This window comes from Balaenoptera ricei, chromosome 8, assembly GCF_028023285.1.
Source record: "Balaenoptera ricei isolate mBalRic1 chromosome 8, mBalRic1.hap2, whole genome shotgun sequence".
In the NCBI taxonomy this organism is placed as follows: domain Eukaryota; kingdom Metazoa; phylum Chordata; class Mammalia; order Artiodactyla; family Balaenopteridae; genus Balaenoptera; species Balaenoptera ricei.
In genome coordinates, this window is record NC_082646.1 from 1980512 (window position 1) to 2005938 (window position 25427).

Consider the following 25427-nt stretch of genomic DNA (forward strand, 5'->3'; position numbering starts at 1 on the left):
TTTAACAAACATACTTCTCTTCACCCCTTTCACTTGTGTACTTTTTTAGTTTTGTCTTGTTTTTGCACTAAGTTTTAGACTCATATCAGAAAATATAATTAATAAAATTAATAATGAATCAGAATCCCTTATGATCCATGATGTCCATGTAGTAAAATGAAAACAACAAAAAAAAGTTTAACAATATCTTTTGTGACTGTTGATCGTGGGATGAGTGTAGCTGACAGGCTGTCTTGTTTAGTTTTCCTTTTTATTTATGTTTTTGTTGCTGCGTTTCATCACACACACAATAGGGACACAGTTCAGGAATGGGCCTGCAAGCCTCCCTCTGAGTTCTTCTCTACTGACTGATTGAATCGGGGGTGGCCGACTCCAGAACTTTCCTTGGGGGTGGGGGCACTGTGGTGGGCAGAGCGGCTGAGCCCTTGCCCGACTGGTAACGGAGGTCACGCCATGCAGCTTGCGGGTGGGTCCAAAGCCGCGTGCATTCTTCCCGTTTGGAAAAAGAAAGAAAACTCAGCTGTACCTACGTGTCTGCGAGGCGATTTCCAATGTCCTTGTTCAACCTGTTTTCCCAAAGTCTTCTCTGTCCCCCTCCCTGGAATTGGTGTCCCCTTAGGCTCTGAATTTCGTGGGATTGGATCTGCTTTAGGACGGGGATGCTCGCGTTGCTCCTGGTCGCCGCGGCTGATGTGTTGGTGGTGGCGGTGACGGCAGCTTCTCCCCGGCGGGGAAAGTGGCACTCACATCAGAATTTGAGAAGCAGGTGCAAAACCAGAAGAGGCAGCAGCCAAACGCAGCCAGCCCTCCTCGACGCTCCATTGCTCACTTCGCTGATGGCGCCCGGGCCTGCAGGCAGAACACACCTGTCGTGAGCCTGGCCCTTCCCACCGGGAGCGGCCAGCATCCCAGCTCCATACCCAGAGGCTGCGTCAGCCTCGATCCCATGGGCACAGCTATGTGACGGGGCGCCCACCCGGGCAGGAGGGGCCTCAGGTTACAGCGTGCAGGTGCCTGCTACTCCTCTGCTGTCAGAACACGCTGAGGCCGTGGCTCAGGGGCAAGTTCAAGAAAACAGTGGCTGATTAATCAACACCTTACACAGAGCTGCGATACAGCGAGAGCCCTGCCCTTTCCGCATCAGCGTCCAATCCCTCTGGGCACTGCCCGCCTTAAACATTCACGTGACCCTCCTGTCGTGCAGGACGGGGCTCGCTGGACACACCAACTGTCCCCTGCGGCTGCTGCACTGGCCTCGGTGCCCCTTCTGTCCATCACTCGGTCCCAGGGCAGTGCACTTGGCCTCTCCCCCATCTGGATCAGGTAACAGCAGACCTCGCTGAAGTATCACATGCTTGAAAGGTCCAAACCAGCTCGCCTGAGGTGGAGGGGGGATGAAGCAAAGGGACAGGTGGCCTTTGGCCGTGTACACAGGAGGAAGGGAAGATTTCCATGGACACCGGGATGCAGAACGTGCCATGGTGTGTGTCTGTTGGGGGGAGACGGATGGCATATTCTCCTAAGAGGCACACACCAGCCTGACCTGCACACAGATACTCTTTGAGATGGAGCCACAGTCGGGAGGCAAGAAAACTATGAGGTCATACAATTCCCCAGCGGCTTCCCTATCATTTGAAGCATAAGCTTTGTGGCTCCCTCAGCCCCGTGGCCATGAACGCCCGTGATAAATGGAGCTATGATTCAGGAACAGTACACACAAGTTTGCATGCCTGGATGAATTAGGCACCTAATGAAGCAGGGCATCTTCTTAGACTGGACTTGCTCTGGAAGGCTCTTGCATTGGATTTAATGGAGGCATTTAAAGCTGGTGTCCCCCCACTAAGTCCATGTCCTCACTGGGTTGAAGGGTCAAAGCCAGAACCTGCTTGCCTGACTTGGATGCTGGACATGGAGACACTTCTGGCTAATGCAGATCAGCATCAAATCAGCTTCTTGATTCCATATGGAATCATTCCAAGTCCTAGAAGTCCTGGCCTGGAAGCACTGCCCCTGTGATTTATTCCTTAGACCTTTGGGACAAATCCCTGATCCTGGGCCAGTGGCTAAACAGTTAGGAGTTTGAAATGCACCAGGTCATCCAATCTCTGTGTCTCTGGTGCCTGGTTCAAACTGCAGGGGAGCAAAATTGTCACCCCAAAATGTCTCTTTGGCATGCAGATTATTTCCAGCTGAAAGCAATCAAGGCCCAAAAGACTTAGGAAGAAACTCTGCCCTTCCCCCTAACTACCTAAAGAACGTAGAAAGAAGACCTGTACCAGGAAGGGAGCTGTTACCATAGGTAACGACAGTGTGAACTGGGTGTGGAGACAGGGATGAACCTGCAAAATCTGTTAGTTATTGTTCCTCTCTGTGTCCATCTCCCTGCCTGGCCCAGAAATCACTGTCTACCAAACATCCGCCTTTCCTTCTCCATGTGAATTGCCTCCCCTCCCTCTGAAGTCCTAAGCCCCTATCCCCAACATCTTCTTTTTTTTTTTTTTTAATATTTATTTATTTATTTGGTTGCACCAGGTCTTAGTTGCAGCATGCGAACTCCTAGTTGCAGCATGCATGTGGGATCTATACCCCGACCAGGGATCGAACCCAGGCCCCCTGCATTGGAAGCGTGGAGTTTTAACCACTGCACCACCAGGGAAGTCCCCCAACGTCCTCTTTTGTCTTTAGCTGAAGGTGGTATTTAAGGTGAAGGTTTGGGACATTTTGGTGAGTTGATCACTTTTCCTAGGCCTCTTCCATGTATACATATTAGTAAATGTTTGCTTTATTTTCTCCTGTTACTCTGCCTTATGTCGATTCAATTCTTAGACCGGCAAGAAGAGCCTAGAAGGGTAGAGGAGATTTTCTTCCTCCCCAACAGCAGTGCTCCCAAGGCCCGAACTTCTTGGCAGTGCAAGTTCTCCTGAGGAGAAGGACAGCAGACGCCTCTTCTGCTGCCCGCCAGGGAGGTGAACGTCTGGGCAACACACAGCTGAACGCTCTCCTTCTGCCGGTCCACTGGGATACCCGTGACAAAGGAGCATCCTTACGAAGCTCCGTTCAGATTGGCTTATCGTCGACCGTTCAATTGGTTGCATCTTCTGAAATCTAACTACTATGTTTCTATATAAACCAACACCAGAAATTCTAGACTTTATATTCAGTCACTGCTATCTATACAGCAGTCTTTGGAATCTCCCGAGAGAAGCCGGCCCCAGGGCTTCTAGAGCGAGGAGTTATCTGTTCCTCTCCTGTGAGAAAGCCCTTCCTCTCTGGACCGCTCCAGGATCCTTCCAGGAGACCCCGGCCTCTGCCTGAGGCCAACTCTGAGACAGGGAGGTTGTTCCGAGTCCCTGGGAGCAGCTGGGTTCCAAGTCTGACGGGAGGGTTGGTGGCCGCACCCCTCCCCAGGCGCCCACTGCTGCGCGATGCCAAACGCATCCTGCACGGCCGGCTCACGGCGCCTGGACAGACACGCGTCCGTTCACACAGGGCTCCTCTGTCACCTCTTTGCTCTCCTGAACACTGGCTCACACAGCTTTGAAACCCGCTCCCCACTCCCGCCCAGCACAGCCCTGCCGTCCCCGCTCCTGGTAAGAGAAGGGGGACGTCGCCAGTCCCCGCATGGAGATGCTCTCTGCCTCTGCCGCCTTCCACCCCTCTGGGCTGCCCGGCCAGCGGACGTCTCCAGGGAGGAGGATGAAGGGGGCACGTGCCAGGCAGACAGCCCAGCAGGGGCCTGCCTTGACTACCAGCTCAGAAAAGTCAGGAACCTTGTCTGCCGGCCACGGAGTCCGCAACGCCCCGCAGGTGGCGGCTGGGAGCTGGCAAAAGCGCCCGGGGAGCCTGGCAACGGCCTTGCGCGGCAGGGGCTCTGGGTCGCGGGTACTGCTCCGGCTCCTCCCGCGCCCTGGGACGCACGCGGGGGGCCTGTGGGGAGGGGGCCTGGCTCCCTGTGTGATGTTCCGCGGCCACCCCCCTGGCCAAGGCGGGTCCGCGGGGCTGTCACTCCCCTGGACACCACTTCCAGCCTGGCCTCGCCCCCCCCAGTGCCCTCCCCTTGCCCCGCCCAGCCGCCCTCCTGGACACAGCTGCCTGCAGGAGGAAACAGGGGTGGTCCCTGGAGAAACCCGGAGGCGGGGTCTGCTCACATCCTCTCAGAGGACGTGCACCTGCTCTCCGCCACGGGCGCCCGGACCCCCCGGGGTTGACTCCTTGTGCCAACTCCAGGCTGATGTGTCTGTGACTCCAAGCTGATCAGACCACTGATGGATTGGATTCCTTCAGCCTTTACAAAACCTCCCAGCTGCTCCGTAGGACACGCACTGCATTTCCTAGTCCGCCTGCCATCTGCCTCCTTAGCCTCGCGCCCCGCCCCCCCCAGCAGGCGTGCACCACACATACGTGTGCGCACACGAGCGTGTACCTTCCAGCCTATTTTATTTAATTCCCATCCTTGCACCTTCTGCCTGAAATGCTCTTCACCCGACTCACTCCCACTCCTTGTTCCAGGTCCTATTCTGGCCCCAGTCACCTCTTCCAGGCAGCCTTCCTTGACTTACTCTGGTTCGCTTCCACAGCACCATACACATCCCACTATTAAAATATGCACCATCGGGGCTTCCCTGGTGGTGCAGTGGTTGAGAATCTGCCTGCTAATGCAGGGGACACGGGTTCGAGCCCTGGTCTGGGAAGATCCCACATGCCGCGGAGCAACTAGGCCCGTGAGCCACAACTACTGAGCCTGCGCATCTGGAGCCTGTGCTCCGCAACAAGAGAGGCCGCGATAGTGAGAGGCTCGCGCACCGCGATAAAGAGTGGCCCCCACTTGCCACAACTAGAGAAAGCCCTCACACAGAAACGAAGACCCAAGAGAGCCAAAAGTAAATAAATAAATAAATTAAAAAAAAAAGAAAGTAACAAAATATGCACCATCCTGTCCTACAATTATCTTTATGTGTCTCACATGCATTTCTTCCCCTATGCTGTGAGCTCCATAAGGGCAGGGTCTGTGCCTAGCTGGGCCCCCAACAGGTATTTAATAAACCTTTGTTGAAAGAAGGAAGGAACCAGAACACTGTGACCTGTGCTACGTGTCCATACTTACTGTCTCTGTGTTTTTCTTTTTCTTAAGATTCTACTTGGAAATAAACCCACAAACCAAGCCAAGAACAAAGCAAAACATTCTCTCCAACCTTGCCTTTGGCTTTACCTCCATTTTCTCGTCTGAACACCCTTCCCCCCTATTTCGAACGATTTCCAATGAAAGTCACTGAAAATTCTTGTGGTTGAGGGAAGATATTCACAGAAATAAAGCCATATTGGTTAAAATTCCAGGTGGAGGGCCTGCAACTGGAAAGGGGTTCCGGCCCCGTAAAGCCCCTCACGTAGGAGGTGAAGGTTATTATCTCCTGCCCTCACGTGTGGAAACTCAACCTCGGAGACCTTAAGTGACTTCCCCAAGGTCCCTTGACTTCTGTCTCCAAATACAATTCCTCGACTTCTGTCTTCAAATACAATTATCTTTCCACTAACTCGGAGCTGTCGCTTTGTGGAACTTGCATATCTCCAGTGAGGAAGACAGCAGAGAGTGAGGCCACAGGACCTGCCCCGCTGGGCACGGGTCAAGGTGGGGAGCACACAGGCCCTCCCACACTGAGCGGCACAGGAAGATCGCCATGAGAGGAGGACCTGCCGTCCAGGCAGCTATGGATCCCAAGCTCCTGGAGCAAGGCCCTCTCAGAGCCCTGGCTGGCCAGAGCGATAGCCCAGCCCATCTGCCCGGTGACTCGGCCACACGGACAAGGTCTCTGCCCTTCATCCAGCCATGCTTCCACTCTGTGTGGAATGCCTTTATTGCCTCAATCTCATTATAGAGCTCTGGAGGCCTACAGAGACTAATCACCAGGACCATTAGGGTCCCGGAGAACTGTGATGAGTGTCAATTATCCATCGGAAACATCTGGACGGAATGAAAGCCTCAAATAAGATGCATTTTATTTGTAGCCAAGTGACTCACCCAAGAACCTCCCCCTTCCTTCCCCTTTCCCCTCCCTCCTGCCACTTCCCTTCCAGCTCCAAGTTAGAGAGAGAGAAAGAGAGAATGGGGTAAGCAGAGGCCAGCATGCAAGGCCAAGGTCTAAGAAGCTCATTGCATTAGGGCATCCATGTGCAAAGGAAAGAGGCGGGCCTGGTACAGAGGGGCCCAGACATAGAGCTATTTTGGGCACTGACAGGTCCTCATTAGTGCTGGCAGCAAAGACAAGTTAGACTTCTGCAGGGGAGGCACCCGGGGAGAATCAGATGTCCTTGGGGACAGTTAATCTGAATCGACACAGGGCCGGCCCAAGGTCAGGCGGTTCCCACCGGGCTGCCTCCTGGGGTTAGTGCAGAAGAAAAGGCATCTTGCAAGAAGGCAAAGAGTCTTGTGCACCTCAGCCCACCAAGGCAGCAGCTGCCTGGAACGTAAGCATACCAACCTTTCCCAGGGGTCAGAGCTGTGGTTTTGACTTCTAAAAGAAATGAAAAACAAGCCACCGTTAAGGCAGACAGCAGCCAGAGACACTCACTTTACCCTCTGATGGTTTTGGGGAAGGAGGCTGAACTTCCGGCCCAGCCCCCATGCTGTTCTGACCACAGCCCAGCCCCCAGACGTGCACCCCTCTGGTTTGCTGGGAAGTCAGTTGCCAAAGGTTGAGTGGGGGGCCGGGGAAGGATGTGAGTGATGGTCACATTGGAACCCTGACCCAAAGAGAGCCGGCAGCCCTACCGTGTCTTAGCAGGGGATGTCAGTACCGTGGAGCCAGAGGTCCCAAGCCAATAAACACTTTTTGGAGAATAACCTTCTTTCTTTGGCCACCAGACTATCCTCTAATTAGATGAAGTCTGCAGGCTTTAGTATAAAACTGGCTGATACAAATAGGCCCTCCTACAGCAATCTGAATGCAGGTAGCCAAGCTCTGTTTGAGATGTAAAGTTAACTGGCATTTATCGGTGCATCTTAGAAATACTGGGGAGCGAGGTTCCACGTACCAGGAGAGCCCAGACCTTTGATAGCTGACCTCTCTTGATGACTCAGACTACAGGAAGCTGGCCCAGAGGGCTTCCTCTCTCTGGAGCAACGTAAGGCAATAAGACCTGCATCCCTGCTGCTGGGACCCACCTGTGCAAATGCTGGGCACCAGCCCCTCTCTGCTGGCTGACCCAGGAAACACCCTCATTCACCAATTCAAGCTCTCAGGCCAATCCACAGAGCCTGTTCTGCTGACCAGCCAGCAGTGGGATGACCTCTCATCTTTCACCTCCCTCTTTAGCTGGGGGCCTCTGCACATGTTCACCCTGGATACAGAGGGTGGGAAATCCTTCCACAGTGTATATGGGTATCAAATCACCATGGTGCACACTTTAAATATCTTATAATTTTACTCATCAATTATACCTGAAATAAAGGAAAATAAAGCTGAAAAAAAGAAAATGACATTAAAGTCTTTTGCATCGAAGTGATACAATTCTCCGTGCAAAGGTCCTCGCATGTAGAGGGAAAGACAACCCAGAAATAACTCAGCCTAAACTCGACTAAAACATTCGACCAAAATCAGGTATGTCCCTGTGCATTCAAGCTCTCAGTCTACTCTTTAAAGGCATCTGAGATACGAGGCAAATCTTGATCCAAGTGGACATTAGCAACCCTGAGAAGCCACTCCGTGGGCGGATCTAAAATCAAAGATCAAAGGGGTGACTCAGAGAAGATCTGATGTACAGTCAGGGTGGTAGAGAAAAGCCAGGAGCGCTGGTCCATGCTGTCTGCTGTGCATTCAGCAAGGACAGTCCCTTGGAGAGATTACTGGGCCCTCAACCCCAGCCTAGGAGCTAACTAGGGGTTGTTTTCCTGAATTGTCTCATTCGGGCCCCACTGTCTCAAGCCTCCCTGTACCAGGACAGAGGTGACTGGAAGGAAGGAGGACCATCTGCAGAGAGATGCCTGGAGTCCTAAAGGCATCATGGCCTTCCACCCCCAAACCACAAGCGGTGCAAAGTAGGGCACGTGTGAGGGAGGGCAGCCCACAGAGTGATGGGGGCCTGGCTTAGACTCTGCCAGGCGGAGGGCGCAGGGAGGGGTTCTACCTGGTGGTCTGGCTTGTTGGAACTATCGGGAAGAGGAACACAGTGAAAGCACATGCTCCTGCAGTGCTCTGGAGCCAGAAGTGATCTTCTATGAGGGCAAAGATCTGAAAACAGCTTCGGCTTAGCTGTTCCATCCAGATCCTTTCCCGGTGAATCTCCAAGGTCATCATGCCTTGGTGTCCACATGGGTAAAGGGCTATTTGACACTCATTCTGGACTTTCCTAGAACTTAACCTTGGGCTTTTCCAGGTGGCAATGTTTCAACCCCTCTGCCACTCATGTATCTCACCACAGTGAGGAGGGAAATGTAACCAAGGCATTCTTTATATTTACTGGAGACCTCCCGCTGAGCTCCAGCCCACTCCCTGTGATTTGGTTCTAAGAAGAGATGTAGAAACTGTTTCTACATCATGTTTATCATCATGAGGTGCTATCATCACCACTGGGCCCAGCTTCTGGGAGTGAGAGCCTCTTCGAACCTCCAAGCGTGTACGAGCCCTGAGCTCAAGGCTTTGCGTTAACCCTTGGCTATCGACAAAGACAACAATCCCTCAAATCTAAGCATGTATTTTTCTCACCAAGAGCTAGCCTGAAATGTGTGATCTTTTTGTTGCTGTATTAAGGTGAAGCCAGGTAGAGTGGGAGAAAAAGAAAGAAAAATGAAAGAAAAATAACATAGAAACAACAGAAAAAGAACTGCTCCCTTTAAGCCTCCAAGTTAATATCTCTGGTCAAGCCATGAAGTGATCTTTCTGCCACCAAGCCCAGCTGAATCCAAGTACCTAGGTGGGCACAGGGCTGCTGTCTGATTCTAGTGGGTGGGGCGGGGCTGGTTTCACACCAGGATGGTTATACAGGACAAATAAACCTTCTAGAAACAGCGCGAAGGGATCTTTTTTGGTACCTTCTGTATTTAGACACACGTGCCATAGAACTGCTCACTGCTGGGTGGCTGTCCTTAATTAACCATCTTTCATCCTCTGTAGGGAAAACAGATCATCTCTGCCACTGCAATTGTTTCCTTCTGAGGCACAGAGTTGACTGACTTCCGCCTTCTTTAATAAGATGATTTGATGGTCACTGCAAGGTTCGCAGGCATTAATCAGCCAACCTTTCCCAGCCCACTGATACCATCAAATCTGACTCCTTGCCCAGGAGATAAAAGACAAAGGACCAGAGGATGGGAAATGAACAGCCACCGAGCCGCTGAGTTTGCAGTGCGCCCCTGGCACATTTGCCTGTGAGGTAGGGAGTGAGGGATGGCGGTGTATCCCTGAGTCCTTAGTTATCACGGCAAGAGTCCCGCACCGCCAGATATTAATATGAGAGGGGGGCATGCAATCTGTTGTGTTTGCAAAAAGGGAGCAGAGAAATACTTCAAGGGTGGCAGAAAACGCTGAGAAGGAGTGAAATTCTCTTATCTGAATCTTTCTAGACCATCCGGATATTAAGTAGCAAAATAGCTTGGAACGTCTCTTAAAGCCAAGCGTTCCTTGTCCGTGGAAATCCATCGGAGGTGAGCGGAGCATAGCCTGGGAGTATTTCCCTGAGAAAAGAGGTAGCTCTCTATTCTATGGGCCGCTAGAAAAGGAGGAGGAAAAAGCAACACACACACGCACACGCACACACACACACACGTGCGCACACACGCACACACACGCAGATGAATGAGAGAAATACCCCAGGAGCAAGATCTATTTTCTCTAAAATACTCCTGAGCCGTACAAGAGCCCAACAGCTGCACGGAAGACCACACTAATCCAAGTCTTGGAATGTTCCAGGTTTCTACCAGCTGCAACTTCTGGCCTGGACCCACTGCCCTGCGCCCGACAAGAAGGTGAAGGGTGGGAGCACAGTAGAATCAGAGTAGAGAGTTGGCATGCAGACCCTGCCCCAGGCTCAGTGGCCAGCAGAGCAGGTGGGAATGCTCAGCTCTGTGTCAGCAGGTGGGTCCTCTGCTCCTGGTCCCACGCTCAGTATCAGGTGGTGATTTGTTTGTTTCCGGTCAGTTTGGTTACTGTTGGCTTTAGTGTGGGACGTGCCCCCTCCATCCCTTGAGGGCACCTTCGGCGGAATTCTAACTCCTTAGCAGCCACTCCCCGTTTTAAACATCGCTTTCCCTCCGAGAGTAAAGATCTCAGTGATCAGAACGAGCTGAGTCACTCCTCAAAGTCCCTTGTGAAGCATCTTCTGCTTTACGTCCTGTCTCTCACACGTCCCTTTTACCATTTATGCCCTTAGCTACTTTTCTAACGCTCTTTGAGATCTGCGGATACGCCTTGCCCAGGGGTTCAATAAACGTTAAGCTGAATCAAGTTGAACCTGGACACTTCCATTGACTTCACTTTTTTTCCTATTTCTTTGTTTCATTTTCCCCTTTGCGGTCTATCACCAGGGTGCCCTACATCACTAAGGTGAATAATGCATCCCTGAATCATTTCACGATAAAAGCATTCTTCCTCATATGTCAAACAGCTTCCCATATAATTCATTTTCTTCCATCCCCTCCCCCGCCTTCCAAGTCTAACGCCATCGTCTGGTGATTGTTTGTGCAATGCGAACGGATGAATGGGTGGGATGAGAAGGATCGGGGGGTAGGTGGAAGGTGGGAAAAGACATTCCCGTCATTGTTGTCACAGCTGCCTTCCTGCGGGGCTCTCTGAGGGTCTGCACGGTCCTCAGGAGGAAAGCATAAACAGCACATACAGCATGGGTTTGATTCTACCACTCAGCCTGGGTCCACTCCGGCCCAAATGTTTGGTCACAGTCTAAATGAATCACTTTTGCTAGGCTAGGGAGCTGGCGAAAATGTGAAGGTCTGAGTAAAAAGAGGTGAGAGATGCAGGTGTCACATGGGGGGAGGACTTGGAGTGGAAGAGGTGGAAAGGGGATGGGGAGAGGGCTTGAGAAATGAGTTCATGAACCCCTGTGTCATGACATGGGGAGGTCCCTGTATCCGGAGTCTGGACTCCAACAATCTAACGTGCACCTGGCGATTTTCAAAGCCTTTTTAATACATGCTCTCAGTTGAAGGCTGCAACAGCTCTCAGATAGATAAGGCAGATCAATTCTATGTCACAGAAGAGGAAATTGAGTCTGAACGATGTTTCCTGAGCTGCCCAAGCGCACAGAACACCCAGAAGTTGGGCTCTGGATTAGAGCTCAGTGGCGTCCGCTCCAGGTCACTGCTGCCGAGGATCCCCCAGGTGCACCTGCCCCCCTTTCCTTCCCGGAGACCCTCCCCGTGAACCTGCTGCTGCAGCTTCAGGACCGTCCGAATCTCCCTGCACGGGATGTTTGCCTCTATGGCTGGGCTGTCAACGGGACTCTTGTTATGAAAACTGCTCAGTGGGTGGACTTCTCTGCCTGTTGGTTCAGCCTTTTGCCTCCATCAGATCTCCGGGCTTTGAGAAGTTAGTGCCGTTTCCTTTCCTTTCCCCTCCCAGCCCTTCTGGGGAGGTGGGCAAGGTGAGCGGAGAAAAGAGGGCTATCCTTGGAGTTTCATCGGCTCCCAGTAACCTCCTTAGCTTCTGCTGCCATTCACTAAGCACCTGTACAGACAGGAGCCTTGGGTGATGCACGGCAGGGGGTGGGGAGGGGGGTCTGGGAGAAAGCGGGGAGGAGAGAACCCAGACAGCGGGGGTGGGTGGGATACTGACCTTGTAACAAAGTTGAGCTTGTAGGCTCACTTAGCTCTAAATCAGGTGGGGATATACAGGAGAGAAAAATGAAAACAAACACATATATTATATACAGTAGCTATATATTGGTCATATATAGTTTGTATACTGTCTTTCACACACATTTCTGGAGGGATGGAGAAACAAAAGGAGACACAAAAACCAGAGGTGGTAGGACAAGAGGAACGCTGAAAGGCGGGGTGCGTGCACACAGGATGCCCTGGTCGGAAGGTGAGGGGCTGGCCATGCGTACGCACCCCAGCGCAGGGAGCACGGACTCTGGGTTTGTGCTGAGCTGCGGTGCTGATTTGGTAACACAGGACCAAAGTCCCTTTCCAGATGAGATCTGTGTCACATCCACACCCACACTGTTTCGTTTTGGAAGACCTAGTTCAGGAATTTCTGGTCCTTATGGCGCCACAGCAGGAGCAAGGTCCTCCCAGGGGCCTCTGTGATTCAGGATCACAGGGGCTGAACTCTCCTGGTCCCCTGCGGCCTCTGGAACCTTAGGGACAAGGTGCTCAGAACCCTACTGGTTCCTGATAGGAAGGACCACCCATGCCCTGTTTGGCTTAAGTACCTCAAAGATACTGACCCTGATGGGCATCTCCCAGCACCAGCATCCCTCACTTTTCAACGTCAGGTCATGTGTACAGCTTACGTGCAGGTTGGTGGCAAAATGACGCTAATTTAGCCAGCTCTCTGATGCTACAGGAGAAGGAGCCTAATCACAAAGTATATTCGCATAAAGTAAACGCTGCTTTCCAACCTGCTCAAGTCGGCTTGATGGCTCTGAGCCGAGTCTTCTGATAATAGGAAATGACATGGGAAACTCCCCAATACATTTATATTTGTCAAGAGGTCTTACTGATAGTGGGTGGCGATAGTTTAGGGGCCGCGCTCTGTGGACCAGCCACAGCAGAGCTGATGTGGTAGAAACGCCCATCTTGCCCGTTAACAGGATTTCCTAGCCTCGTGGTACTACGTCCCCCAGGTGGCATTGCTGTGATGGGCTCCTCAGAAATGCTCTCTCAAATGAGGCTAAAAACTTGGTTTCTGTTTGATTAAGTTTGGAAAAATGCTCCAAACTTTTTCTCCCTCTTAGAGATTTAGTGTGTAAAGGCTCTGAGACCTCCCGTGTTAAAGAACATTCCCACGTGGGCCCCGTCCATCTTTGTTGGACCCAGGCTTTCTAAACTTATCTGAATCCATACTATCAGCTTTTAACACATGTTTTTAGAGAGCACCCTGTACTCCAGAAAGCTGGCAATTGTAGGACTGTCCCAAATGATACACAGGGTGACATGAATGCTGACAGACGGGTGGGGGATGCGGGCAGAGGTTGTAACTGCCAAACACGGGTCTGCGGAAAGGAGCAGATTTATGGCACATGCTTCACGGCATTGCTTGTCACAAATGCCAGGATTTCACTCTTAAAGTTTGCTTCTTCTCTCTCTTCTCATCTTAGATGGCTTAAGGGGAAGAGGCCAGGGAATTAGCAGTGATAAAGCCACTTGCAAAACCATTTCATGCATCTGATTTGGAAGAGCAAAGAGGTCAAAGGAGGAGGGAGATTGTTTATAGGAACGAGGAAGGCTACGGGTGGAGAGCAGGGAACTCAGGGGGAACCTTGGATTTGCAAGGCAAGGGAAGGAGGGGGCTGCCCCTTACTAACCATGGTCCTTGTGTTCACGCAGACAGACACCTGCCAAAAAGCCGAAAGGCTGACAAATGTGAGGGGCCGTGATGACTGGCCCTGTGTGGGAGGCGTGAGACACATCAATCACTCTAATCACAGCTCTGCCCATTCGGGTCTGCCAGCTCTGGGATCAAGGGCAGGCTTCCCCTTCCCAACCCTCCTGGATAAAGCGGGGCTTTGTTTTACATGCTGGGTGAAAGGGGGATGGAAAGTGATTTGGAAGTCGAGATGGGACAGTGGAGCAGCGCAGGTGGGCTATCGGGGCAGGCTGGGTCCACTGTGCTGTGGAGAGGATTTGGCAGGGCAGGGGGAGGGGCGCTACTTGAAGCTCTGGAATTATCTGGGGGTCCTCAGAATAAAAAGGATTTAGGTTCCTGCCAATTTTCTGCTAGCTTCCTCACCTTTCCCTCCCTGTAACATTCAAGAGTGCTTGTTAACATGGTTGACGGGGGACCAGACTTGAAAAATTCCAAGCTAACTGAACTTGTTGGGGCCTGGAGGGATTTGCCCCCAAAGCAACCAGAGATTAACCCTGTGGGCTGCGGGGAGAATCTGCCTCTACCCAGGGATGGAACCCATCACAGATGCCGGATGCGCTCGGGCATCCAGACTCACTTCTGTGTAGCTGTTCTACCCATACAGGTGCGAGACGTCGGGGTCTAAGAGGCAGCTTGTTTACTTGCTTCCTTTCCTTGTTTCTGGCACCAGTACAGTTGCCGGATATGTAATGAGGGCACAGCAGTTTGCCTTGCATGCATTAGTCCTCAATAAATAGCGACTGAATGAATTAATGCATGAATGATTATGGGACTTCTGTCCGGATGGGGGCTTGGTTGGACAGATCCCTTCAGACAACACCCTTGGACACAAATGGAGAACTCAGGAAACACTCATTTTCTATGTTAATTCTTCCTCTAGCACTAATAGCATTCAGGATCCCAAGGCCCATGATTCTACTTTTATAAATACAATGCAGCTTCTCTTACGTCCCAATGGCCAGAAAAAGTTTCAGAAATGGTAACATTTCACACTCATCCAGGGAACAAGTATGGAAATAGTGTGTGTTCCTCTCTGGGCTCTTGACTATTAGACCCAACTGTAATAACCACAGTCAGTTCAGGAGATACTGAGGGGAAAAATGCAATGTCACATCAGTATCCTCAAATCCTTTTCTCTGATATCAGGATTCTTCCTAGTACAGAATGACACCTGGTGTCTACTTTCATACGTGTGCTGATTCCCTCTCTCTCTCTCTCTCCCCCTCCTTCCTCCTTTCTTGCCCTTCTCACCCACCCCTGCCTAACTACCCCTGACTCTCTTCCACGCCCCCGCTGCCCTTCCCTCCTGCCCCCCTCCTCCACACGCCCCTCTCTCTGTCGTTGCCCAGCCTGGGGCTCCGTCTCACCGAACAGTGTGATGCTGGCGTTGGTGTGGCCCAGCTTGTTGGTGGCCACACACGTGTAGTTCCCATAGTCATGTTCAGAGACGTTGAGGAAGATGAGTTTGGAGAGGAAAGGTCTGTTTTCCACTTTGACCCCCTTCTTTCCTTCAACCAGCCTGAGACAAACAAGAGACAGACCAAAAAGAGAAAAAGGAGATGGTTTTATATATATATATATATATATATATATATATATAATTTTTTTTTCTCATAAGGAAGAAGAGAGACTCTGGAATTAATGACCTTCCCTCTGCCCCCTTTCTGTCATCACTATAATCACTTATGTTTTTGCATTCAACTACACAACAAGTTGGCCACAATCACACGTATAATTGCATTTCTCTGTTTTAGGTGTGTGCCTGGAGACATTTCCTGGCACAGTGCAGATATCTGTCTCCCTATGAAGATAGTGAAGTTCTCTGAAGGCAGGTGACTTCAACAAATATAACGTGCCAGCTGTGTGCACTCAGCCCAACAGGATTCGTGCGGTAGGTGCTCGGAATTGTGGACATAATTGAGGTTGATGGTGGTGATGATGCAGATAATGATGGTGACGATGATGACACCTGGGAAAGTGAAAAGCTCGGTCTTCAAAGAGGAGGAGAAGCTGAGGGGTTCGAAAGAGCAATGTTTTTCAAGCCCCTGAGTGATAAAATTATCCCTTGAGAACTTGAGGCATTCTACAGGTAATACCTTATTTTTGGCTGTGATTAGGATTAAAGAATCGGGGATCGTTTTTACGTTAGGGGACTCTGAAGGGTCTGGGAGTGGTGATCTGTCCAGAGTGTTATAGCAACTCAGCCTGGAAGAGATTACAGATGCCTGAGAATACGGCCCTACGTGGCCAGGACTGTCTCCCCGAGCTGCCTCACCCCATCCTGGAGTCCAGTGTGCTACAAGGGCTCATCCCGACAGCCGGGGCCACTAGCTAAAAGCCACGGAGAGTTACTGGGGAGGACAGCCGGGCACGCTTATTAGAAGCACAGACACCATTACAGGGCAGACAGAGAGGGAAAGGAGAAAACTGCGTTAGAGGCTGGTAGGGCCACATCCCCCATCTTTGGAGGCTGTTAGTAGCAATTCCTATTGAACTTACATGTCTGCATGGAAATTATGAGACCAGCTCTCTTCTTTTTAAAAAACTCTGGAATGCCCTATTTTGGAAAATGGGCTTTAAGCCAACTTTTTACTTTCCCTGAAATAATTTGACTTCCCTGCCCAGAAGCTGAGTCTATGCTACAGGAAAGAGAAATACTAGTGGGGAAAATCATCCTTCTGAATGGAGGATCTCAGGGAACTGGTCACAGAGTCAGCTGCCTATGTAGGGCCTGGCTGGAGCAGGACGTGTAGACAGTAAAATATGTCAAGATGATCGTGTATGTGGACAGGCCTGTGGGACACAAATTGGAGCAAATGGCTGGCGTTGGAGTCATCAAACCGAGAAAGACAATATTCAAGGCAGAAATAGCAAGTAAAGCCCAGCAGGACAATGATGAGAAAATGCTCTGTAAACCATAAAATGTTATTTGAAATAATATATTTCTGTGGAGTCAGACACTGCGAACTCCTCCTGCCTGTCCCTGGGCCACAGGACGTTTTCGGCAGAGATGTCCGCTGTTTGTCATCATCTGAAGGTGCTGTCTCTGCAGGAGGCCAGGATGGTTCTCTCCTTCGCCGAGACTCACGACCTCCGTGATGAGAAGAGCAGGATCCTGGCCTCAGTCCTAACCCAACGTCTGTCTCCGGGGGAGTCAGAGTGGGGCTGAAGGAACCTGCCTTGCTTTCCATTCCGTAGCTTTCCATCTGCGAGCCTTCGTCTCTGATAAGTGAGGGCCAGCGAGCCAGCCTGAGTCCAGGGACTTCATTCAAATGTGGGCACAGTCCACGGCGAATGAGGTGTCCGGCTGTGCGGCCAGACACCACCGTTCTCTTTCCAGCTTGTTCTGTAGACGCTGGTCCTCCAGGGGGTGCTGTTCAGAGAAGGCTCTGAAGCCCCCCTGCCAGGAGGCTCCTCTGAGCTCCCCGAGCATATTGACCCCATTTGCCATTCTGAGGCCACCCCTGGGCTGGGGAGGAAGCCTTCACGTCAGAAGCAAGCTGTGAAGTAGATTTCAGCTCTGCGGTGGGGAGAGACACTTACCCAGAGCAGGTTCGGCTTGACAGCTCGGAAATGTCTTTAGCTAAAAGCAGAGGAGGGCGGCCCGCGGTACTCAGCAGCGCCTTGCAGCTTCTGGGATGACCCTCCGCGTGGTCACACACCTCCCACACCACTGCGGAAACCAAGCAGGACCCGGGGGTGCTCCTGGGCACAAAAGCCTCTCTGTGTCCCCTGTTTCTTGATTACAGGAAATAGGCTTCATTTAGCCTCCAAGACCTTCCCAGAGTTCCAAAGGGCAGGTTCAAACAGATGCTAATCAGGGAAGGGAGGGGCTGCAGAGACAGGGGAGGAGCAGTGGAGAAACCACAGTGCAGCCGTGAGGCAGGTCCTGGTGCCCCCTCAGGGGGTGCACATCACAATGTCTTTGAGCTGTTCTGCAGATACTGAAACTCCCTCCAGGGGGGAGAAGTTAACTGTCTGCCACCCACGAGCACGGAGACCCCAGACCAGTTGGAACCAGAAAGTTGATGATGCCGACTCCTGCTTACCTCCCCACCAACCAGTCAGAAGAATGACCACGAGCTGACCACGCCCTCTATGAACCATCACTATAAAACTCCTCACTACCCACGCCAGGGCGGGACACACAGTTTTGAGGGCGTTAGCCCGCTGTGGCCCCCCTTTACCTGGCAAAGCAATAAAGCTATTCTTTTCTACTTCACCCCAAACTCTGTCTCTGAGATGTACTTCAGTGTTGGGGTACAGAGGCCAGATTTGGCATCACTACCAGGCTTCAGCTTCTTAATGCTTTTCAAAGCCTGGAGTCCTGTGGATGAGTGGCCCTTATTAAGGACAGGCTTCCCTTCCCTCTCCCTTTGATCGATGGCACCCATGGTGGTGGCAGGTGTCAAGTGGCTAGTACATAGTCAAGACAGATTTCTACCCTGAATTCTGAGAAAACTGCCTGCCCCCATCACATAGACTCCTTTGATTTGCCTCAGAAATCCCCTCAGCTCACCAGGAATGTGAGCTAGGTTAGAGCTGGTCTGCCCCCAGGCAGGTGCAATCTGCCCTGGGAGACCTGCCTGGAGGAGGTGACCTGCGAAGGTCACCCGGACGAGGTGACCTGCGAAGGCCCAGTAAGGTCAGGCAGTGACAAGACTTCAGAGGCAGAGATGCTCTTCTAGAGCTGGGTGACAGGAGGACAGACAACTGCATTCCATGGTCTCCCATTCCCCTCCCATTTACACAGGGGAATAAATACAAGAGCAGCAAATGGGAAACCGAGCGGAATCTACTAAAGGAGAGAAAAGGAGCTGCCGTGAGGACTCAGACAGAGGAGGACTCAGAGGCGCCTGAGCCTGGGGCTCTGAAAGCCGCTGCCCACCACGGTGATGCTGCCGGTCTCTCTCCTCCTGGGTGAAGCCTGCAGCCCCCCTCTCCGTGACGCAGCAGCAAGCTCTCTCTTCCTACACCCACCATTGGCCATTTTTGCCTAAAGGCTAATCTTCTTTCCTCCACGTATTTTAAGATTTTTTTTCTTCTACATTTTGCTCACATTTTCATCCCATAGAGAATTAGAAAAACAGGAGGCAGCTGATTCATTTTCATGAAGGCCCAGGCCATGGAAAGTTCAGGAATTTACCCTGGAGCTCAATAGATTTTTGTTTTTTGTTTTGTTTTGTTTTCTGATACTGGACCTTCACGTCTCACTTTTATTCTTAGTAAAGGAAAGGATAAAAAGGAGGAAAGAGGAAGCAGGATTTCAAAGAAAGATACCCATGTTTATTTATTGGGAAAATACTATTCCCTTCTGCTTGATTCTGATTTCTTGGAAAAAAGGAGGAAAGCCAGCTATTTCTTCTTATCTCTCCCTGAGTTTGCTTTTCCTCATTCTGTCTCAGTACTTCCATCTACAAAATGGGCTAGACACATACAATGCACCTAAGTTGCTGCCAGAATTGGTACCTAAAACTGAAAAAGTTCTGCTTCTCACTGGGAAGGGCTATGATGATGTGCAGTGGGTCCTCTGACTAAGCAACTTGGTTCTAAACAAAGTTCAGGGGTTGATGCAGAGACTGGAGGAGCTCTTGGTGTCTGGCCTCTGTTTTTAAACTTATTTTTTATTGAAGTATTGTTGATTTACAATGTTACATTAGTTTCAGGTGTACGGCAAAGCGATTCAGTTATACATTTATATACATATATTCTTCTTCAGATTCTTTTCCTTTATAGGTTATTACAAAATATTGAGTATAGTTCCCTGTGCTATACAGTAGGTCCTTGTTGGTTATCTATTTTATATATAGTAGTGTGTATCTGTTAATCCCAGACTCCTAATTTATCCCTCACCCCTTTCCCCTTTGGTAACCGTAAGGTTGTTTTCTATGTCTGTGGGTCTATTTCTGTTTTGTAGATAAGTTCATTTGTGTCATTTTTTTAGACTCCACATGTAAGAGGTATCATATGATATTTGTCTCTGTCTGACTTACTTCACTTAGTATGATAATCTCTAGCTGCATCCATGTTGCTGCAAATGGCATTATTTCGTTCTTTTTGATGGCTGAGTAGTATTCCATTGTATATATGTACCACATCTTCTTTATCCATTCATCTGTTGATGGACACTTAGGTTGCTTCCATGTCTTGGCTATTGTAAGTAGCGCTGCTATGAACACTTCCTGGTCCCTTCAGGAAAGAATCCCAAGGCACTGGAGATGTTCTGAGACGCGTAGGCAGCAGTTGGGTCTCTCCCGGCATGAGTCCTGGCCTGGAATTGCTCACCTGCTCTCCTTCCCAAAGTTCCCCTTTTTGTTGCTTTTTTCCCTCAGCTTCTCAGCCTCCGTCACTCTGTCTTCCTCCTCTACCCCACATACACCTCAGGACTTTTTTGTATCGCCCCCCTCCCCATTTTTACAAATGTGCTCTGACCATGGACAGCTCTTGCACATGTATTTGCCGTTCATCCACCTGAAAATAGCTCTTTGATAACAATAATCACGCGTTGCCTGGTCCCCGGAGCCACTGAACCCTGTGCTAACGTGCCATTTGCTAACTCCTCATGGTGACAATCTTCAGTGATCATGACAAACATCCTGATGGCGGCTGCAACAATAGGAGGGGATGGGAGAGGCCCCTCTCTTTTCTCCTGCAGTGAAATACAAGCCGGGCACAAAGGGAGGCTCACTCGGGTCACGGACGCTTTCATGCACCACCCCTGAGAGTGGCTGGAACTGGACCGGAGTCCTCAGACACAGCTAACTTAGTGCCCGGGAGAATTCCTTCCTGACGCCTTAATGCAAGCCTGAGAAGGTGTTAAAAATAGCTGCAGGCAGAACACATTATTTTCTGGGCCTATAAAAAACTCACAGGCTCCTAGTGGCCTTTCCTTTGAGATTTTGCTTCCCTTAAAAAGTAGTTTTTCTCAGGCTTGTTGGTGGGCGAGTGCCAGTTCTGCACGGCAACATCACAAACATAGCTGAAGTTCACTAATATCAAGAAAAGGCTTGTTTGTGTATTGTTTCTCCCTCATAGGTAGGAGGAGTTCAGGAGAGGACTTTGCAGGAATCCATTTGCATCCCTGTGGAATCAGGCAGGAACCTGGAAGAGCTTTCTTCTTCTTGCGGGGAGGGGGAGGGAGCCTTACCTTTTGTCATCCTTGTACCACTGGAATTCTGCCGAGGGAACCGCGGAGGCTTCACACTGCAGCGTCCCCGTCTGTCCCACGGGGACACCTGTCCCCTTAGCTTCTGAAATATATGGAGGATCTGCAGAGAGAAGACATCCCATAGCGGCTCAAATGCCTCAGTCACTGACTGTGTTTTTCATGCCCTGCTCTACCTCTGGTCTCCACCATGTGCCGGGGAATGAAACCATCCCATATTGTTCTAAGGAAAAGCTCACGTGTACTGCTTCTGCTTCCCTCTGGACAGACGTGGAATGACCCGGTATTCAGGCACACTTCCTGTTTAAACTTTTCAACTTTCATAGGATGTAGCCACCCCATCGACCCTCTACCCCATGGGTTGACAGTCAGCTCCTTTAATCAGCCCTATAGACTGTCCACACACCAGGTTCTTGCCAGAGTATATAACCTTGAACTATTCAATTTCCATCAAAAGCTCAGTTGCAAGAAATAATACTCATGGAGAATTGCCTGAAGGATACACAGACCCGTCACTCTTGGAGGTGTTCTACGCTGGACCCCTGAATCCAGCCGGACCGACCAGAGCTAAGTACTTGGCCTGCACTCATTCCAAGGCTTTGTCAAACTGCCCTTGACAATGCCGACAGTTGCACTGAAATGCATTGTGAGAAACAGCCACAACCAACTCGCCCTTCTGTTTATTGCAGAGATATTGCATGTGATGTCATTGTGCTCTATTTGTGGAGACCTTAACGTGAAGTTATTTTTTTTTTTTTTTTTTTTTTGTGAAGTTATTTTTCGAGTCTCAGTACCAGAAAAAGCAGTGTTTCTCCCAAGCAACTAATTTGCTTTCATCTTATGGACATAAACCTCAAACCAAATGATGTTTCCCCTCTTTGCTTCAGGAGCTGGAAGCCAAATCCTGGACCCACATCTGACCACCTTGGCATATAAATTTTATGTGCTGATTTCCCCCTAGATTTCACTTATTTTCCTATATAGGTTTTCCCTTTGCTTACATTTCCTTACTCTCTAGGTTAATCTTTATTAACCTTAAGTCATCTTATGTCACTTTAAAAATGAATCGTGGTAGGGTACAAAAATGGTATCATTGTTACACCTGTTTCCTTGCTGCTTAAAGCGCTTTGTGTTAATTAGGTTTGAATTGCAACAGAAACCAAAATATTAAAGAATGAGTAATCACCAAAACACGATATTCTTCCTCTACCTCCACCCTCACCTAAGTTTTGAAGGAGAAAGGCTTGTTGTTTGCTGGCTTAGTTCTTAGATTCTAGTCTGTCCTAAGACTTTCTGAAATTGGGCACAGCAGGGAAAACTTTCAGAATGTCACAGAGAACTGAGTCAGGGTACATAACGAGGAACCGAGAGGGGAAAGCGTGAGGGAGGGGGGGATGTTGCGCAGCATCAACGTCAGAGAGAATTTGGATGGTAAAGGAGGAGGAGGGGTCCAGAGCAGTGGCCTCCATACTTTTTGGGTTCAGTATCTTACGTAACAAAAATCAGGTATGAGCTATACCCTCTAATATGTGGATATGTGTATGTTTATCTATTTATAGTCCAATTATGAATGTATACCGTGTCCATCAACATACATAATTGGAAAAGGATGAGATAAAATCAGTATACCATGAACAGAAATTATAATATTTCCTTCATACACATGCTTTTAATTTATTTTCTTGCTCCCTATGAAGGAGATGACTGTCTAGAGAGTGAGAAGCTTGGTGACATTATGAGTAAAGTATGGGAAAAATTGGGATTCAAAGACAAGCTTGTATACCTTATGCATTGAATGCTACTTCACGATCTTTCAGGAATGTTAAGGCAAGCTCGGGATGATATGAAATCACTTTCAGATCCAATTTATTATCGTTTTTTTAAAGAGTTTGGAATTGTCGCTCCTAAAGGCAGGACGCGGACCGCAAGGCTGCTCTCTTTCCTACCCCGAGTCAGGGCGTGGTGCTGAGGCCAGCTCTCTGCTGTGGCCGCGACAGCAGCAGCCGCAGGCACGTGCAGGGTGGGGGCTCCTGCGACCACTTACAGTTCACGGTGACCTTGACTCTCCGCACCACTGGGGCAGCCACATCATTGGAGGCGCTGCACTCATAGTCCCCCGACTGCTCCCTCGTGATGCCCTGGATCTCCAAGTACTCGTCTTCGCTCACAAAGCCCACAGCTGCAGGAGAAGGTGTGGTGGAACAGGAGAAAAAACACAAAAGGTACAAACTTAGAAAACAAAGTGTGCAACAGTTACGTCCGCAGAGAATCGTGCCCCTTCCAAGTCCAGATTCTTGGGCTCCATGCCAAGTCTCCCTCTTTCCACTCTTTTTTTTTTTTTTTTAATCAGTCATCAATTTTATACACATCAGTGTATACATGTCAATCCCTCCTCCCACTCTTTTATCTCTTCCGTCACCAGCTCTTCCTTGGTTCTCTGACGGGCCAGCTAAAATGTCTGTGTTCCTACCTGCACTAAGCACAGAGTCTGGAGAATTGCTGGTCCTCAGTAAGTGATGAATAATGTTGAAATTTACCCTGCCCGAATCTCACCAAGCACTCAGGCTCTGGGGATCTGAATTAGGCACCTTCGGTGAGTATTCACTTTCTGGTCTCCAGGTATCGTTTAGGTTGAACCTTGAAATGCAAAGCTGATGACATCATCCTAGATCACGAATCCATGATCGTGATCATACCACACTAGCAGTTACACACACACACACACACACACACACACACACAGCCGCAAAAGGCAGTGGAAACACTAATGAAATTAAATTTCTGTTTTCAGATTTAGACACTCAATTAAATCAGCAGAAATCCATTTTCTAAACTTCAATCTGCTGGAGCTCTTGGGTACAAGATCCTGGCCACAAATCAACAGCAGGGACTCCACCCTCTAACTACAAACATGGCAGAGAGGAAAGAGCAAGAAAACAGGGCTGCGAATCACACTGTCACATCCCCGTCCAAACACTTGGTCTCCCCGCTGAAGATTTATGAATAATAGTAACAACCATCTACCTACCCGACTTCCTCCCTGAGGTCTGGCCTTGAGCCTTTGATATGGACAGACCAGGACATTAATGCCTGCAAGAGGATTGTCACTGTCCCCTCCCAGAGTCACCCTGAGCGTTCACCTCCGCCAGGAGGTGCATCCCGGGTGCATCCCAGGATCAGCCTGCCTCTCTGTTAAATGAAGATAGTCAGCATGATGGTACACCTTACCCTGTGACCTGGCATCGTCTTATGGGGAAAATGGGTGCTATTTTTAATAGCTATTCTGCAACAACAAGCAGAAGTTGAGACTGTCCCCAGAAACCAGAAGACACGTCCCCTGGAATAAGGTATATTTAATCCTAACATCTCACAGGGCTGTTTGGAGGAACAAATGAAAACTAGTTACATGAAAGCACTTTGGAACACTAGTGTGCTGCACACTTGTTGCCCTAGTCACCCTGTGATCTGCCTGGACGCCCAGACTCAGGGGGCGCCAGGCTATGTTAACCCCAGGGGGCCCCACCTGAGTGGGCAGGGAAGAGGCACAGTGCCCCCCAGGTGATAAAACCCCTCCATAACACCACCCGTATCGGCTGATGCAAAGCACAAAGATGACAAGAGGAAGAAACTACTGTAATACAAAGAATTATGTGTGTGCTATGTAAATTATGGTTGTATGTGTTCTGTGACATTGTTAAGCTCCCCATATTTTGTCAAGATAATAACAGGAGCAATGACAACGACACAGAAGACAACAGCTTTCTTCTACAGAAGGACCACTGCCTGCCCAGTGAGGCCAGGGCCCCTGGGTCATGGTAACTCTGTGTCACTGTGCAGAGCTGAGTCCAACCTGAGCATTTCCCAGGTGTCTTCATACCCTACGGAGCCCACATATATGTGCAGGGACACTCCTGCCTCTACGACCTTCAGGGGAGCAAAAGAACAGCCTCTGTCTATTAGAGCAAGCGAGCAAGAGTTAATTAATTCACAGGAAGAACCAGGGACGTGCTGACAAGTAGAAAACAGCGTGCAAAAGTCCAGGATACGGAGAAGACCATCAGCATCAACCCATAGACCCTCATGGTCCCAACCAGTGAGAACCTTCTCCATGTCACAGGAGCCTTAATTGTCACTGTTTCCTAAGCATCTGTAGGGGAAAAAGCACCAACCTTGATTTGCGGAAGGTGGGGAGGAAACGAGGAGAAGAGGTTTAAGTGAAGAGCTTGTGATTCCTTTTAGGTTGTCGTTGTTTATTTGCGCCCAACCTGAGCCTACATTTGTCAGATATTCCCCGCTAGATGCTGTAATTACTGTGCAAAGCATCAAGGAGACCAGTGTCACACTTAATATTCCCATTAATTTTAAATGGTGGTCCTTGGTACATATGTGTGGCAATTGGTGTCATATTTTAATTAGGCTTGCCCTACACCATCTGAAATTAATAATAGCTCGAATTACCAGTGTAATTTACAAATTAACAGTGCCATAGCATTAGAAAATAAATTAGCTCTGGACAGCTGTTTCTGGATTGAGCTCCAGTGTCAAACCAGTGACTGGGAGGACCTCAGATCTCCTGGGAGGCTGCGTACGACACCATCAAAGCAAAGAAGCAAAGTGACACAGGGTTCTCTGGTCTCTTGTTCTTCTTTCCAACTACAGACCATGCATCTAGTTTAATTCTATCATCCAAACACGTTCTTGTGTGACCACAGTAAGACTTACAG

General features: G+C 49.8%; 1 protein-coding gene across 3 annotated transcripts in view; it reads right to left on the reverse strand.

The window, feature by feature from the left end:
- Window positions 1-231: 231 nt before the first annotated feature.
- The window catches only part of NTM (neurotrimin), a 403155-nt gene continuing 377959 nt past the window's right edge, over window positions 232-25427 (reverse strand). The window contains exons 4-9 of one of the 3 annotated variants that reach the window (XM_059929219.1): window positions 22748-22882; window positions 20686-20806; window positions 14906-15057; window positions 11781-11816; window positions 6477-6509; window positions 232-849 (exon numbers count right to left, since the gene is read on the reverse strand). In XM_059929219.1, coding sequence (XP_059785202.1) covers window positions 749-849; window positions 6477-6509; window positions 11781-11816; window positions 14906-15057; window positions 20686-20806; window positions 22748-22882 — 578 coding nt within the window. In that variant the 3' untranslated portion in view covers window positions 232-748. The remainder of the gene's footprint in view (window positions 850-6476; window positions 6510-11780; window positions 11817-14905; window positions 15058-20685; window positions 20807-22747; window positions 22883-25427) is intronic. The other 2 variants (XM_059929221.1, XM_059929222.1) reach the window with 2 other exon arrangements.